Consider the following 17,209-nt stretch of genomic DNA (forward strand, 5'->3'; position numbering starts at 1 on the left):
ACCAGGCCTGGAGCACCTCCAGTGTCTCAGAAAGGGCACTAAGCTGCCGCAACAGCAGCCGCCGCTGCCACCTTTCTGTTTCTTCCGCCCGGCAGGCAGGAGTTGCGGTTCCTGCCGCCAAAGACGCTCCAGTGTCTCGGCGAGCGCACTAGGCCTCTCCAACAGCAGCCGCCAGCGGTGGAGCAATTGCCCAGTCCTTGAGGCTCGCTGCTACCATGGGGGCCGGCACGGGGATTTGTTTCTGCAGTGGAGGCGGAGGCTGACGGAGAAGCAGCAGACCTCCAGCCACTGCCTCCACCGCTACTGTCGTTGGCGTCCGCTACGGCTGAACCCGGGCAGCCTCCTCCACCCCCAGCAGTGGCATCCGGGGATTCTCCGGTTCCAAGAAGGAAATGAAAAAGTTAGCAGTAGCAGCACTACCGGGAGCAGTTTTAATCGGTCCCTTCATCGCCAAGTGTCCCCATGGAAGTCAATGGAGGCGCCGCAGCTGGCTTTTTGAGATGGTGAGTGAATGAGAGCGAGAGAGAAGCATTTTCGAGCAAAGTGTGAGTGAATGAGTGTGTGAAAGAGGCTTTTTAGAGCAAAATGTGAGAAAATGAGAGCAAGAGAAGCTTTTGCGAGGAACGTGTGAGTGAATGACACGTTCCTGTCACCTTCCCCCCCCCCGGCCATTTCTCCCGAGTCACCAACCTTCACAGCTTCCTGCCGCTAGCAAGAACCATCTTTTTGAGTTTTTTACTCTTCTAAGGGAGTGCCAGGCCTGCTGATGTAGGAAAAGCGAAGCAGGGGCCCTGCTGGCTCTCCAGAATAGAGGGGCCACTTCCTAACAAATGCATCTGATCAGTCTTAGTTTCTTCTGCAAGGAATGGTTGGGGGAGGGGTGCGTTTGTTTCACCCTTTCCTCCCCCAAAAGGTTCCCTGCTTGGAAGGAGGAACGTGAAAGGGGTGGCTATTGGTTTCTTTCCTTCTAACGGACACAGTGGTGCCCAATGGGTATTAGGGAGGGTACAGATCGGGAAAGGAGATTGCGTCTTTCCTCATCCAGCAAAACTGGTAAGAGAAAACTTGCGGGCTGACCAACTAAATTGCTAAATCCCTTCTTTCTAGCGGACCCCCCTCACTGGGAAGAAACCTTGGCAGTGAACGGATTTGGAGGCGCCATGTGTGTGTGTGTGTGTGTGTGTGTGCGCGCGCACACACACACACACACACAAACACACACACAGAACTCCCCCTCCCCGGCGCGCCCCATCTGACCAACCTACTCACCTTTCCAGCAGTCCTCCTGTCTCTTCCTCCGTCACCGCCATGTGCAGTCCGAGGAAGAAAGAACTTCAACCAATCAATTCAAGCTTCACAAGTTTTTTTTCCATGAGAAGTTTGAATTGATTGGTTGAATTTTTTTAGTCCCACTTTTTTTTTGGACTGCACATGGCGGAGAACTGGAAGCCACAGGAGAGGGCTGAAAGAGCCGCATGCGGCTCCGGAGCCGTGGGTTGCCGACCCGTGTTTTGGCCCAATCTACCTTACAGGAATGTTGCTTTGAGGAAAAAAAATAAGAAAAGCAGGACCACTGTATGCTGCTTGAATTGTTGAATGAAATGCTGCGTATATGTCTAATAATATTAAGCAAAAGAATTGTGTATCTTTTCATCCCTCTTTTCATGATCATGTTTTAAAGTAATTATTTTATTTGTACGTCTATTTGTACAGTAGCTAGTACGGTAACTAACTAGAGTTATTAATACAGACAGCATATATATGGATATAAATAAAACAATGGTTACATCAAAATAAGCTACACTGAAACTAATGTGCAATTTTTGCTTAATTGTTGATGTAAGTGCTTCCTGGCTTTGAGAGGAATCTTACAATAGCCATATGGAAACCACAGAATTAGAGGAAATGTGCCTGAATATCATTTGGGGATTAATAGTGAAAGAGGATTGTTACTCTCATCCAGATTGTAATCTGTTTGGAAGAAGGTGGTAATCAGTGCCCCACAAACTACATGTAGCTTCCCAGAGCTCAATTTATGGCATCATGAGATTACATAATTTCAGCAGTTTGTTTGTTTTTAAAATAGAAGACAGGACCGGGACCAAGATGCTCTCAGAAAGAAAATGACTTCTATCTCAACCTATTTAAATTACCTCCAAATCAGTCCAAAATCATGCATCTGAAACTCCAGAGTAATATGGTCACATTTATGCTGTATAATTTCAGGCTGTTTTAAGGCGGGGGGAGGTCATAAGGATGGCAATGGGAGCAATTTGTTTATTCCCACTTTTATTAATCTTTTAAAAATAGAAGAAAAATGGTCTGTCTTTGAGGCATTCTTTGGTCCTCTAGAACAGAGCTTTTCAACCTTTTCACCCATTGTACCACTTTTAGGATATGGCAACATCCAAGTACCACCAGTCGCCTAGCAAGGTGTCAAAAAAAGAAAAAGAAAAAAAGTGATGAAGTACAGGTAGTCCTCAACTTACAACAGTTCGCTTAGTGACTGTTCAAAGTTACAATGGCACTGAAAAAAGTTCCCCCCAAGCCACAGCCGAGCAGCGCTCTTCCTCCTGTCCGAGGTTTTCATTGTTGTGGGCATTTCTGTTGAGGATTGGCAGCAGGGGTGGGGTGGTGTGTTTGTTTTTTATCCCCCCCCCTCTGCTGGGTGGTTGCAGCAGGTTTTGGTCACTTCACATGACCCTGGGACACTGTGACCGTCATAAATATGAATCAGTTGCCAAGCATCTGAATGTAAATCACAAGACCCTGGAGATGCTGCAACATTCCAGCTGATCGGCGCTTCTTCTGGGCTCAGAAGCGCCAGGATCAGCGCCGAGCTCTAGCTGGAGTCTGGCGCTGATCCTGGCGCTTCCACCAAGTCTTGACAGCCCTGCAGCTCCAGCCATCTCTTGCTCAGGCTTGTGCGGTGCTGCCACTGGTTCAGCTCATTCCCCTCCCCTGCTACCACTTTTCTAGGATGGTCTCGTACCACCTGCCAGGTGCCAATGTACCACAGGTGGTACCTGTACCACTGGTTGAAAAGCCCTGCTCTAGAAGAACAGTGTTTTTCAGCATTTTCACAGATTGTACCACTTTTAGGATATGGCAATATTCGAATACCACGAGTCACCTAGCAAGGTGTCAAAAACTTGATGACCCCCCCCCCAAAAAGGAAAGAAGTGATAAAAGTACTGGTAGTCCTTGACTTACAACAGTTCGATTAGTGACTGTTACAACGGCACTGGAAAAGTGACAGGTCCATTTTTCACACAATTGTTGCAGCATCCCCAGGGTCACATGATTTACATGCGGACGCTTAGCAACTGATTCATATTTATAATGGTCACAATGTTTCAGAGTCATGTGATCCCCTTTTGCAACCTTCTGACAAGCAACGTCAATATGGGAAACCAGATTCACTTAACAACTGTGTTACTAACTGCAGTGATTCACTTAACAAATGTGGCAAGAAAACTCTTAACAAATTTCTCCCTTAGCAACATAAATTTTGGGCTCAATTGTGATTGTAGGTTGAGGACTATCTGTACACCCACTTAGCACACTTTTAATGGGAAACTTGTGCCTGTTTCTCGGACATTAATCTTTGCATTGTGCTATCCCTTTCTCTCCCTCTGCTTGTCTCAAAGAAGCCTCTCCTCCGTTTCTCTTTCTGCATCCTCTTCTCCTTCCCTGTCACCTTTTTTTCTCTCCCTTCCCCACCAAAACCTCCTCCTTTTCCTCCCTCCTCCTTTTCAGTGCAACTCCAGCTGATTGCTCTCCTCCAGGCTGCCTGCTGCACTGTCTCTCTTTCTCTGTCTCCTTCTTTTTCCTTGTTGTCTTTTTTATTCTCTCCCTTTCCCACCAAAACCTCCTCCTTTTATATCCTCTCTTTTCTCCCCCTCCCCCTCCTCCTTTTCTCTTTGGTGCAACTCCAGCTGACTCCTCTCCCCCAGGCTGCTTGCTGCTCCATCTCTCTTTCTCTGTCCCCTTCTCTTTCCCTGTTGTCTTTTTTTATTCTCTCCCTTTCCTTTCCTCCTTTTATATCTTCTCCTCTCTCTCCCCCCTCCTCTTTTTCTCTTCGGTGCAACTCCAGCTGACTCCTGTCCCCCAGTCTACGCTTTGCTCCTGGAAACACCAGTGAGCTGGAACCCCACCCAGATCCTGGGCGCTCAGCAGAGCCCTGGCAACACCGCAGCTCCAACTGACTCCCAAAGGGTTTAGCTCATCCCCCCACTACACTTTTACACATTTTTTTCTACACTTTTTCCCCCCAGTGCTTTTCAACCTGTGGTACGTATTACCACCTGCCAGGTGCCAAAATACGGGTTGAAAAGCACTGCTCTAGAAGTCTGGAAAGTTGAATTGCAAAAACTGCCCATACTCGGTCTAGGGATATGAGCTATAGTGGAAAAGAGTATATTGAACTAAATGGATCGGCAGTCTGATTTAGCGGAACTTACACTCTTCTGTTCTAGAGATTTTAATATATTTTAAATAGTTTAATAAAACTGCTTCTTTACAGGAAATCAAATCTCAAGTTCACTACAACCATGGATATAATGAATCTCTTGGCCGCAAAAGCCACATTGATGATTACAGCACATGGGATATTGTCAAAGCCACACAGTAAGTGTATTTTTTTAGTCAGCATATAGGTATTTGTTTCATGGGGAAATCAACACTTAAGATAATTAATTTTGTATTATTATGTAATTATGGATTGATGTGGTAGAAACGAAGATTGTTTAGGATCAAAAGAGTCAAAAGGTAGGGAGAAATATAGTGCATGACATTGGTAATTTAGTTGTTTCCTTTTTTTGGAATGCTTTTGCTTATCTGTTTCTGATTCCTTTTTTATGCTTTGAATAATGATGCTTATGCAATCGTACACTAGTCTGCTGGTGGTCAATTTTAGTGGGCTTCAATTGCAACACTGCTTAGTGCCTTAGGACATTTTTGGCAGTCACCCACCAAGCCTCTTCTAGCCTTCTCTGCCAAATCTGGCACAAGTCTTTTCAAGCCATGCTCCTACTCTAGCTTCGATCAGGCCCTTTTCATAACTGAAGCTTTAGTTTTCTCTCTAGCTTGCAGCACAATTCTACTTTTCTTCAAAGAAAGATTTTCAGCTCTCTTCATTCTCTTGCTTGAACAGCAGGGGATGGGTGTGTGTGGGGGGGTGAGTCTCCATTCTTTTTGAGCTCTAAATTCCATTCTTTTATCTTACCTCTGCTACTAGCATAGATAGGGGGGGGTATTTCAAAGGGGCAGAAAAAAGGTGTTTCTTCTCCTGTCTTACATAACTTGTTCTTCCACAGGTGGTATAAACTGAGTTAATGAAATTGCACATGTTGAGAGTGCACTTTTTAAATCAGGATTGCCAAACTCTTTGTGTTTTCATTTTGAATGTATTAGAAATGTAGAAGATCTTATAAATAATGCATTGATGAAGGGTGGGGAAGGAATAGATTAAAGTAAAGGCGATGAATAGTTATTATCTCCATGAATTTTTTTTATTTTTTTATTTTAATTCCATTTATATCCCGCCCTTCTCCGAAGACTCAGGGCGGCTTACAAGCTTAGCAGTAGCCTTCATTCTATGTATATGCCTGCTTATTAGGGCTTTCACACACACCCCCCCAAGCGGCATTATTACAAAGTCAGCTTAATTGCCCCCAACAATCTGGGTCCTCATTTTACCTACCTCGGAAGGATGGAAGGCTGAGTCAACCTTGAGCCTGGTGGGATGCGAACCTGCACTAATTGCAGGCAGCTGGTGTTACTTAAGGAGGCATTAGCCCACTGCTCCACCAAGGATTTACAGGTAGTCCTCAAGCTATGACCCTAATGGAGCTTTCCCATTAGGGTCGTAAGTCTAAATTTTGTAAAATGAATTGGACTCATATTTATGACATTTTTGAAGTACACTCATTAAGCGAATCAGCCGGGTCACTGAATGAACGCAGATCGGACTTACTGTTTGCCTTGATTCATTAAATGACTTCTGCCATCCTTAAGTGATCTGAAAGGCTAGGGAATTTGCCAGGCTCCCCAGCTGGATCCTCCAGTGGGAATGCTGCTGCCTGCCCATCAGATGTTCTGACAAGACCAAGTGGTCCTCCACCCCTGAACTGCAGCACCTCCAGGCAAATGCCCAGTCTTAAATTGGGATGGGGGTAAATTTGCAGGTTCCAAGTGGAGCCTCTGGAGAGAACTGCCCGCCCATCAGCTGTTCTACAAGCAGTCTATAGTAGTTCACACACTAATCCTCAAAGCAAAAGCTAACAAACTGTTGACTGCAAAGTATCTTTCTGCAAACAATCTTAAACTATGTGTAAACAAACAGTACAGATTTTAGGCAGCCGTTTGTACCTCAAAGACTACCTGTAATTATCTGGTGGTATCACCTCAAAAGACTAACACCCACACACATTTTACAAAAACCAGTTAGTGCTTCCTTGTCCCCAATAATACATGAATAGGCATATGCAGCTTCATAAAATAAAATTGTTTTTGTGATAACTTTGATAACTAGCCCAATAAACATTTTTCCTGTTATGAAAATGCAAATTTAACCTTGATTTATATAATAAAAGTATGGCAGAAACAATAAGATTTCACCCTGGAAGAACAGGAAAGTATGTGCACTGTATTTTAAATGTAGAAGTCATTTGGAAAAAGAAAATAAGAGAGATGTTTCCCTTTTTTCTCTATTCTGTCCAGTGTTGTTCATGTTAAAATATTAAGTTTGATTAATTCAGAATTACTGACTAATTAGACTTTTCTTCAAGGTATGGAATATATGATCGTTGTTGTGAGTTGGTAGAAGCAGGCTATGATGTACGGCAACCTGATAAAGAAAATGTTACGCTTCTCCATTGGGCTGCAATCAACAACAGATTGGATTTAGTGAAGTAAGTGCTACTTTTCTGCCACAATCAGTTTTTAATTTTCTTAGTACGATTTAACTCTTCTATATTTCTATCATAGTTGGATTAGGCATAAATACATTGTATAGTCATATACTTTAAATAATTAATTGATTGGCCAAAGGCTGTGAGAAACCATTCATTCATTCATTCATTCATTCATTCATTCATTCATTCATTCATTCAAATAGTGTCTATATTCTTTTTTACAGTGTTTGAACTACTTCCTCAATAAATAAATGATCATGCTGGTTGATAAAAATATCAATTTAAGGTTGTCTGTAACTTTTGATAGCCATTATTCAACTACTTATTTTGTAATGGTCAAAACTATAGATTGCCAACAGTTAAATTTCTATCATTTTAGATTAATAAACTCAAAAAATAGAGTAGCTGTTTCATTTTCTCACTAATAAATGCTATAATTTTCATTTTCACTTTAGTTGTTACTGAAACAATAATATGTAATGCCTTGAAATAGCTTAATTGCTTAGTTTGAAATATAAGGAAAGCTGTATTTAAAGAACAAATGAAGCTAATTTATTGTTCATTAAAATAAATGTTTAGTATGGAAAATCAAGCCAAACTGATTAGAGACATTTGTAGAGAATTGTGCCTCTGTTAGGCTAAATAGCATGCATTATTTTTATGAGATATTTGAATTATTTGGTACTCTGATCTTAAGGATCACAGTCATAGAATTTAAATACGGTAAGAATATTTTAGAACAGAAAATACAAATATAATATTTAATATAATATTTAATATATTAATACACATGTACACACTATATATATAAAATAACTAACATTTTTGCAAATCATACATAAATCATAAAAGATTTGCTTATAAAAGTAACCTCATTTAAATGTTTAAATATGTTTAAAATCTCTCCAGTCCAGTTTAATTACAAAAGTTCAGTCTACTGATGTTAAATACTGTCATTGATGTTCTTTTGTCAGCTGACATTACCTGCAGTTTGCAGTAATGGTACATAAGGGATTGGAGAGAAGCCTGTCAGCTGCTGTAAGTGTCTATGTAGCAATAAAATGATCAAGACTATTTTTCAGCTTTTTAATGGTCAAGGAGTTCATAAAGAAGTAGGAGTGCTATGCACGTTGTTTGGAGGACAACGTTGTTTGGAATTTTATGAACATGTATAGTTCTTTCCATTCTAAGATTGCTGGGTAATTTATAACAAAATGTAGCATAAAACAACTAAAATGTCACTTGTTTAAAAAAGAAGAGAACAAAAAGATTTTAAAAGCTTAAAAATCATTGCCACTGAAAAGGTGACAAATTAGGCAAATGGATTATTACAAATAAAACTCTTTCCTGGTCATTATCTCCTTTGACAGCAAGATATGAGGCAGAGAAGAACATTGGAAATAAAGTCAATTTACCTGGGTTACATGTACATTACCTTTGAAATGTTTAATGCTTTTTGAGCAGTGATTCTGCAAATTACTGTGTGGCATCCCCACACTAAATATAGAGTTTATTTAAACTTATTGGCCACCCAATTTCAGTGAACGTCTGCAGTGGAGTTGTTTCTTAGTATCTGCTTTTTTTTTAATCTGATAAAAACTAATGGTAACAGCATGAATGAACAAGCATTTAAAATATTTTTACCAGTTAATTTCTGTATATAGTTAGGTAAGTAACAGTTTTACTTTAAAAGTCAGTTTTCTCATTAGTCATTGTTTTTTGAGAACTGTGTTCGCTTTATAGGCACTTTGATTCCCTTAATCTTTAACTATTTAAAAGCAGTATATCATTTACTGATTAACCCCAAAATATAATGAATATAAAACACTGTTTTATGTTTATAAAACCTCTTTTCGTGTCCTGCATTTCTTGATGAAAGTGTTATCACTTTCTGGCTTCCAATTATTAGATTTATATTTATTCTTTGTCTACAGATACTACATATCAAAAGGTGCTATTGTTGACCAGCTTGGAGGTGACCTGAACTCCACACCACTCCATTGGGCAACTAGGTGGGAAATATTGGATATTTTCACATATTTTCATTATTAGTTAATATTTATAAAACAGTTTTGCAACACTGTACTGCAAACTAAATCCAGGAAGAAAGAGTTGCTGGTTGAGCATTGAGTTTCTATAACATCTCTGTCAGACACTGAAGAAACAGATCTGCAACTTGGACTCACAGCTACTGCTTGTTGGGCAAGTATAGGCTACAGATAGGTCAGCATGATTCACTGAACCCTAGTGATTCATTCACCTACTGCAGGGGTAGGCAACCTCGGCTCTTTTATGACTCGTGGACTTCAACTCCCAGAATTCCTGAGTCAGCATGTCTGACTCAGGAATTTTGGGAGTTGAAGTCCACGAGTCATAAAAGAGCCGAGGTTGCCTACCCCTGACCTAGTGTGACAAAAAGATCATAAAATGAGGCAAAACTTGCTTAACGACTGCCTTGCTTAGCAACAGAAATTTTAGGCTCTCTTGTGGTCATAAGTCTCGGACTCCCTGTACTTATTTCAGAAGACACTGAAAATAGATGACCCAAAGAGCAGGTACCTGCCATTTGGATTCTTTTGTTGCTACTGAGTTTATTTTGATTTTGGTTTGGTACATTGACATTTATTTGTTATTTTATGCATATTTAGCATGGATTTTAAAAATTAGGTACTATATATTTAATAATTGTTAGGAGTTTTAGCAAATCGCAGTGGATTATCAGTCAGTTCAATGAATCAAGAGTTCATTATTTGCTGTTTAATGATTTTGAAAGGACTTAGCTGTACATTCACTAAGGTTCTCGAAAAAATTTAAGAAAGCATAGTAAAATATCTAGTATATTTATTAAATGAAAGAACAAACTGCATGACTGTTGAATGTAAAACCTGAAAAGGTTCTATGTGGTCATGAAATATTTCCGTGTTTCAATTGTTGTGTCAAAACTCCTGGTCACATAAATCAGATTTCTCCAAAATTTGTGCCACCTAAATGTATTACATTGTAATTCTCATCATCTAAAAATATAATAAGCAAGCAACATTTTTGAAATTGTTACCTAGGATGATTTTGAAAACAAATGATCTTGTAAATAGATAGACTTAAATAGGTTTGTATTTCTCCTTTAGGTGAAATAATTTGCAAATAAAGTAAAAGCTACATTACAAAATTTAATGCTGTTTTTTAATGTTTTAGACAGGGTCATTTATCAATGGTTGTACAGCTTATGAAATATGGTGCAGATCCATCATTAATTGATGGGGAAGGATGTAGTTGTATTCATTTAGCAGCCCAGTTTGGACATACATCTATTGTTGCTTACCTAATAGCCAAGGGACAGGTATGTACATTTGCTTCATAACTTTAGGAGTGACAATTACATGTTCATGTGTATTTTATAATTGCATTTCTGAGATTAACATATGCAGTACTATACATAACCTCCTGGGTATAACTCTTCTAAGTCATCAGAACTTACCTCTGAATAGTTGAATATAGTACTAGTCAATTGTTTTATATTATCTAAATGGACTCAATTGCAAATAGGGGTTTAATTGGAGATAGTACTTTGTAGCCTACAGTTATTCACCCTTACAACCCACCACCAGGTTGCTGCAGCACCCTCCTGCCTCTCTCCTCCATCCCATCCCACTGGAATCCTGCAATGCTTGGGCTTCCATCCCACACACCCATTATGTCCCACACTTACCTTCTGAAGCTTTCCAGATCTTAGGTTGTGGAAGGAGGCAGACCATGTATCCTTGGGCTGTGTGGTGGCGATCTAAATGCAGCCACTGTTTTGTCCTGTCTTGTTTGTGGGCAGGACAAAATGATGGAAACCAGAATTGGCTGCATTTTGCTGCCTTAGAGAGGTCTGCACAGTGTTGCAGAAAGCTTCTGCAGCAGTTGGTAAGGCAATAGAACAAAGTAATTTGTCCCCGGGCTGTGGCAGTGACCCAAATGTGTCTCCACCCACAAATGGACACGTTTCACCTAAAGACAGCCACAACATGCAACCCTAATGGGCAGGCTCCATTACAGTCGTATCTCGAGGACTACCTGTATAAATTAATACAGGGTAGACCTCAATTTACAACAGTTCATTTAGTGACCGTTCAAAGTTACAATGGCACTGAATGGCCATTTTTCACATGATATTGCAGCATCCCCATTGTCACATGTTCAAAATTCAGATGCTTAACAACCGATTCATATTTATGTCAGTTGCAGCATCCCAGGGTCACATAATCACCTTTTTTGACCTTACGACAAGCAAAGTCAATGGGGAAACCAGATTCACTTAACAACCATGTTACTGACTTAAGAGCTGCAGTGGTTCACTTAACAACAGTGGCAAGAAAAATGGGGCAAAGTTCACTTAACAAATGTTTTCTCTTAGCAACAGAAATTTTGGGCTCAACTGTGGCTGTGAGAATTGCTTACCTGTAATTTCCTCTACAGAAATGACTGACCTAAAACAGTAGATGGTGCACTAACACCTACTACAAACTGTGATCAAATGCATGCACACAAAATTGTTTAATATAGTCTGCAAAAATATAAAACCTTCAGTCAATACCTAAAATACTTCATAATAACCTTTGCCTTACCATAGTATTATACTGTCTTAGTTTCCTTTAGAGGAGGTATCTACATGTTTTCCCTTAGTATTTTCTTTTATATATGATTATTTTTGTTTTCATCAGGATGTTGATATGATGGACCAAAATGGAATGACACCTTTAATGTGGGCAGCTTATAGAACACACAGGTAATTTGCTCATTTAACTTTAAATCTATGGGTCATTATTTTTAACATTCAAGTAGCTTATAAAGCATAAAATGTTAGAATTTTGTATTCTTAAATATGATTTGAATGAAATGGTTCATACCTCATATGTACATATCACCCTTCTACTATCCACTAAGTTCAACCGAGCTAGCAAACGAGCCACTTCAGATTCCAGAAAAATATTGCCAGTAGGGTCACATAACAAAATTTGAAAGCCTGTCAAAGCAGTTCTCATACTCAACATAATTAAGGTGACATTTCTATGATTTCTTCCCCTATACCTGGCCGTGCTACCTCAGTCTCCATGAGCTGATGCATCTATTTTACATCATTCTTGTTTTCTCCTCTGCATGCTCTTAATATTTGATATTCTATCACATTTTTAGAGCAACAGGATCTTTTTTCATGTTTTCATAGAAACCTGAAAAAGTAATTGTGCTTTAATCAGTAGCTGAGAAATACATAAGGATTGACACGCTACTTTCAAATTATTTTGAAACCATGCACAATTCTATTCTTTATAGAGGATCTACTGCATAATGTCATCTGCAATATTATATTGATAATACTCAGCTCTTGCTCCTTATTATCCAGTTCCAAGGAAATATTCAGTAGCTTGGAGATCATTGAACTCTAATGACTAAACAAAGAAAAGAACATGAAATTAAATCCAGACAACATGGCAATCCTATTGATAAATACCAGAATAGACTATGGGATTGAGGAAATGAAGAATTACTGTTCAGCCCAGATTTGGCAATATACAGTGATGATCAGACCAATGAAAAACTGTACTTCTCCAATGTAATTGTATTCTCAGAACGGCCAAGAAAAGTGGCTGCTTGCCCCTACATCATGTTTGGAAGGCTCTTCGCAGATAAAATTCCTGACATGTGATCCAGATTCAACAGCTTTTGGACAGTCTAGTCACAGTGCCATGACTAGAGCAATATTTTGTAAGATCATCTGAGACCTTTTTGAATTAGTGAAGTCAAGAGGATAAAACTCTCAATAACATGAGATTAGCTTCCACTAAAATGAGTCCATGCCCTGCTTTCAAGAAATTAGATGTGTGTGTGTGTGTGTAGCTTGATTCAGGAAGAGATAAATACCTCTTTTGTGAAGGATGTTACATAGTTATCCTCAAAGAATTCAGTGTGCATTTCTGCTTAAGAGTGCTTCTCTTGATATAGTCTTCTATAATTTCCACTCAATTTCTAGTCTCCCCTTTTAGGAAAGTTTATGGAGAAGATGATAGGACTTCAGTTACAAAGATTCCTAGATAAAACAGATTATCTTGATCTCTTCCAGTCATGTTTCAGAGCTTGACTGAGATTATATTGCTTCTCTAGTGTATATGACATTTGCTGGCATCATTAAACCTCTTAGATTCACTTGATACATATTTGGTAATGACCATGATATCTTTCAGGACTGCTTCTGAAGGTTGGGTTCTGCTTTGATGGTTCTGCTTCTTCATGCACGGACAGTTCCAGTGAAGGGAAGTTGTTGTGGTTGTTACTAGTAATAAATCACTCATTTGCATTTTAATTAATTCAGAAACTAACCTGATCCAGTCTGAAAGAATATCTATTTTTTCTCCAAGGAATTTTTATCTAAATGAACATAATAAATCTTAGTTTATATAATGTTTTTGTTAATTTTCCAGTGTGGATCCTACTCGGTTGCTGCTTACTTTTAATGTTTCAGTGAATTTGGGAGACAAATATCATAAGAATACAGCACTACACTGGGCAGTTCTAGCAGGAAATACTACAGTGATTAGTCTACTGTTAGAGGCTGGAGCTAATGTTGATGCCCAAAATATCAAGGTAAATCTGTCTTCATGGAGTAGAAATTTCACATTTTGTTGGTTATTTTTTTTAATAAGATTCAATCCCAACACATACATTCAGTAAAAACTCCCTTCTGCATTACAGATACTTTTGGCTCTTTCCACATATCCAAAGCCTGGTGTTCATTTTGCTTTTCAACTGTTTAACTCTTCATGCATATTCTCTCCATCCCTTTGCTGTGGTCATCATTTACTATTTATTTGTGGGGGTTTTTTCTTGAGTTACCTTGTTTCTTGTATTATACAAGCTTAGCCCCATATCTTCTAGGACACTTTCATCTTCTGTGATTGTCTGCCTTGTATTTAATACCATTGCTTTATCTGTGGCATGATTTCCAGTCTTATGAAATCAGTGCTAAAGGGTATATAAATGCTTCATTAAAATCTCCTTTGACTTAACATTTTCTACTGCCCATTCCATCACTGAATTATTATTTTATGAAATATTCAGAGATCCTCAATATTTTGGGGGCGATTAACATATTTGGAATTTTGAAAGCATGTCCTGATATTGTCATAAAATTGCTACCATGATGAGCATGGCCAGTTATAAAATCCTTTTTTTTCTACAAGGCAAACTAATGTGCCTGGTTTCCTTTGCCCAAAGATGTCAGCCTTACATCTCAGTTTAATTTAGCTATTTTTTTCTGGATAGGTGCCTACTCTTTCAAACCAAGCACTGAGCTGCAAACAGCAATAATTTCATTCTCTAGGAATATATTTGGAAATACAGTAATTACAGACACACTGGATCCATGAAAATAAAGTATTCATATATTTATTAAAGAAAAAGCAAAGTGCACTGTAACAGCTTGAAAACCTCTTAATATTGTTATTAACGTAAGCTTTTGTGGGACAATATTCACTTTGTTGAATTGTTTTTCATCAGACTTTGTAACATCATTCTAGCTAATGTTTAAGGTCCTGTGAGATACTAGTTTTGTCGTTAATTTTGTTAATTGCAAAAGCCTAATAAAGCTGTGGATAGATTTATCTAAAATTAGCTTCCATAGTCTGGAACATCTTTGCTTTCTCTTCATTAAATGGCAAGCAGCAGTTGGCCATGAGCTATTTATATGTTTTGTTTTTTGAAAACTGCAAAGTAACGAATAGATAGAAAATCCTATAAAGAATTTTGTGGAATCTTAAAAACGAATACAGATACTATAACCTATATTTTCATCAGTTGTTTTCAGTGAAGTGAATGTAAAGCACAGAAGCTTGGGATATAATAAATTAATATTTACAAAGCACAGTTTTTCTTGTGCTTTTGCTACAGCAGGCTGACACATCCAGATATATAGTTACTTGTCTATAATTTATGGAAGAGGGAGAGATAACGCAAAAAGGCCTGTGATGTCTGGACAGTGACAATTCTAGAGGGAAAAAAAGTTATTTTTTCTTCAATGTATATTTATAAAAAGAAAAGGGAATAAAAATATTCAGAGATTTGAGCTGAATACTCTCACATGAAATATTATATTAAAAAAGATCTTTTTCAGAGTTTACAGAAGTGTCCCTTCAAAGGCATATTGGGTATTTGCTTTCTTTATAGCTGAATGTGTCCCAGTCAGTAAAATAAAAGAAATTATGTTTCTGTGTCTTCTGCTGACTCACAGTTAAAAGCCAGAAGCTCTTTGTGCTTTTTGTAGTTGAAATATTCAAGCACATGTTCCAAATCATATGCATTCCGTAATTTTTTCTGTCCCCCCCCCTATTTTCTTTAATTAACCCAGGGGAATGGGGAAGAGCAATGGAAGACGACTTACGTTTGCAAGAAAAAGTATGTGAACCCTTTGGGATTATGTGGTTTTTTGCATGAATTGGCCATAAAATGCACTCTAAACGTCATGTAAGTCACAACAATAGAAAAACACAGTCTGCTTAAAATAATACTACACAAACATTAGCTGTTGTCATGTTTTAATTGAAGATAAGATGGAAACATTCACAGTGCAGGGTGGAAAAAGTATGTGAACCTTTGGACTTAATAACTGGTTGACCCTCCTTTGGCAGCAATAACCTCAACCAAACGTTTCCTGTAGTTGCAGATCAGACCTGCACAACGATCTGGAGTAATTTTGGACCACTCCTCTGCACAAAACTGTTTCAGTGTAGCAATATTCTTGGGATGTCTGGTGTGAATAGCTCTCTTAAGGTCATGCCACAGCATTTCAATTGGGTTGAGGTCAGGACTCTGACTGGGCCACTCCAGAAGGCGTATTCTATTCTGTTGAAGCCATTGTTTTGTTGAATTACTTGTATGCTTTGGGTCATTGTCCTGTTGCATCACCCATTCTCTGCGGAGCTTCAGTTGGCAGACAGATGGTCATACATTTTCCTGCAAAATGTCCTGATAAACTCTGGAATTCATTTTCCCATCAGTGACAACAATCCGTCCAGGCCCTGAGGCAGCAAAGCAGCCCTAAACCATGATGCTCCCTCCGCCATGTTTTACAGTGGGGATGAGGTTTTGATGTTGGTGTGCTGTGCCATTTTTTCTCCACACAGAGTGTTGTGTGTTTTTCCCAAACAACTCAATTTTGGTTTCATCTGTCCACGTTTGAAGTTTGCAAAAGAGCACCTGGATGTTCCACAGCACTACTGGCAAAATATACTGTGGACTGTAAAACATGGCGGAGGGAGCATCATGGTTTGGGGCTGCTTTGCTGCCTCAGGGCCTGGATGGATTGTTGTCACTGATGGGAAAATGAATTCCAGAGTTTATCAGGACATTTTGCAGGAAAACGTATAACCATCTGTCCACCAACTGAAGCTCCGCAGAGAATGGGTGATGCAACAGGACAATGACCCAAAGCATACAAGTAATTCAACAAAACAATGGCTTCAACAGAACAGAATACGCCTTCTGGAGTGGCCCAGTCAGAGTCCTAACCTCAACCCGATTGAAATGCTGTGGCATGACCTTAAGAGAGCGATTCACACCAGACATCCCAAGAATATTGCTACACTGAAACAGTTTTGTGCAGAGGAGTGGTCCAAAATTACTCCAGATCGTTGTGCAGGTCTGATCTGCAACTACAGGAAACGTTTGGTTGAGGTTATTGCTGCCAAAGGAGGGTCAACCAGTTATTAAGTCTAAAGGTTCACATACTTTTTCCACCCTGCACTGTGAATGTTTCCATCTTATCTTCAATTAAAACATGACAACAGCTAATGTTTGTATAGTATTATTTTAAGCAGACTGTGTTTTTCTATTGTTGTGACTTACATGACGTTTAGAGCGCATTTTATGGCCAATTCATGCAAAAAACCACATAATCCCAAAGGGTTCACATACTTTTTCTTGCAACTGTATTACATCTTCTACACTGTCATCTGCCATGATGGATGATTTACTTTCAAACACCTGTGTTTGTGTTTTAATACTAGAAACTGTTTTTTTAGAAAGCTGGTTTCAAGTAATGTAAATGTATCTTACATAAGGGTGTTAAGTAATGAACGTAGGTTCAAATTTGTCCTCAACTATGGAAGCTTATTTGATTCTTTGGCTCAATCACTGTCTTACCGTCATAGATATTGTACATTGCCTTAGTGGGCTTCCAAAGAATAAAATATTTTTTAATTATGTATCTTATTACCCTCAGATCTACATGCTAGTCTTATGACTTTTAACAGTCTTACGTT

General features: G+C 38.9%; 1 protein-coding gene across 2 annotated transcripts in view; it reads left to right on the plus strand.

Moving 5' to 3' along the window:
- The window catches only part of ZDHHC17 (zDHHC palmitoyltransferase 17), a 74,984-nt gene that overhangs the window by 15,412 nt on the left and 42,363 nt on the right, over nucleotides 1-17,209 (plus strand). For both annotated transcript variants that reach the window (XM_083365141.1, XM_083365140.1), the window contains exons 2-7: nucleotides 4,526-4,629; nucleotides 6,792-6,914; nucleotides 8,852-8,929; nucleotides 10,110-10,254; nucleotides 11,621-11,685; nucleotides 13,376-13,538. In XM_083365141.1, the coding sequence (XP_083221267.1) occupies nucleotides 4,526-4,629; nucleotides 6,792-6,914; nucleotides 8,852-8,929; nucleotides 10,110-10,254; nucleotides 11,621-11,685; nucleotides 13,376-13,538 (678 nt within the window). The remainder of the gene's footprint in view (nucleotides 1-4,525; nucleotides 4,630-6,791; nucleotides 6,915-8,851; nucleotides 8,930-10,109; nucleotides 10,255-11,620; nucleotides 11,686-13,375; nucleotides 13,539-17,209) is intronic.

This window comes from Vipera ursinii (genome assembly GCF_947247035.1).
Source record: "Vipera ursinii genome assembly, chromosome: 6".
NCBI lineage: Eukaryota > Metazoa > Chordata > Lepidosauria > Squamata > Viperidae > Vipera > Vipera ursinii.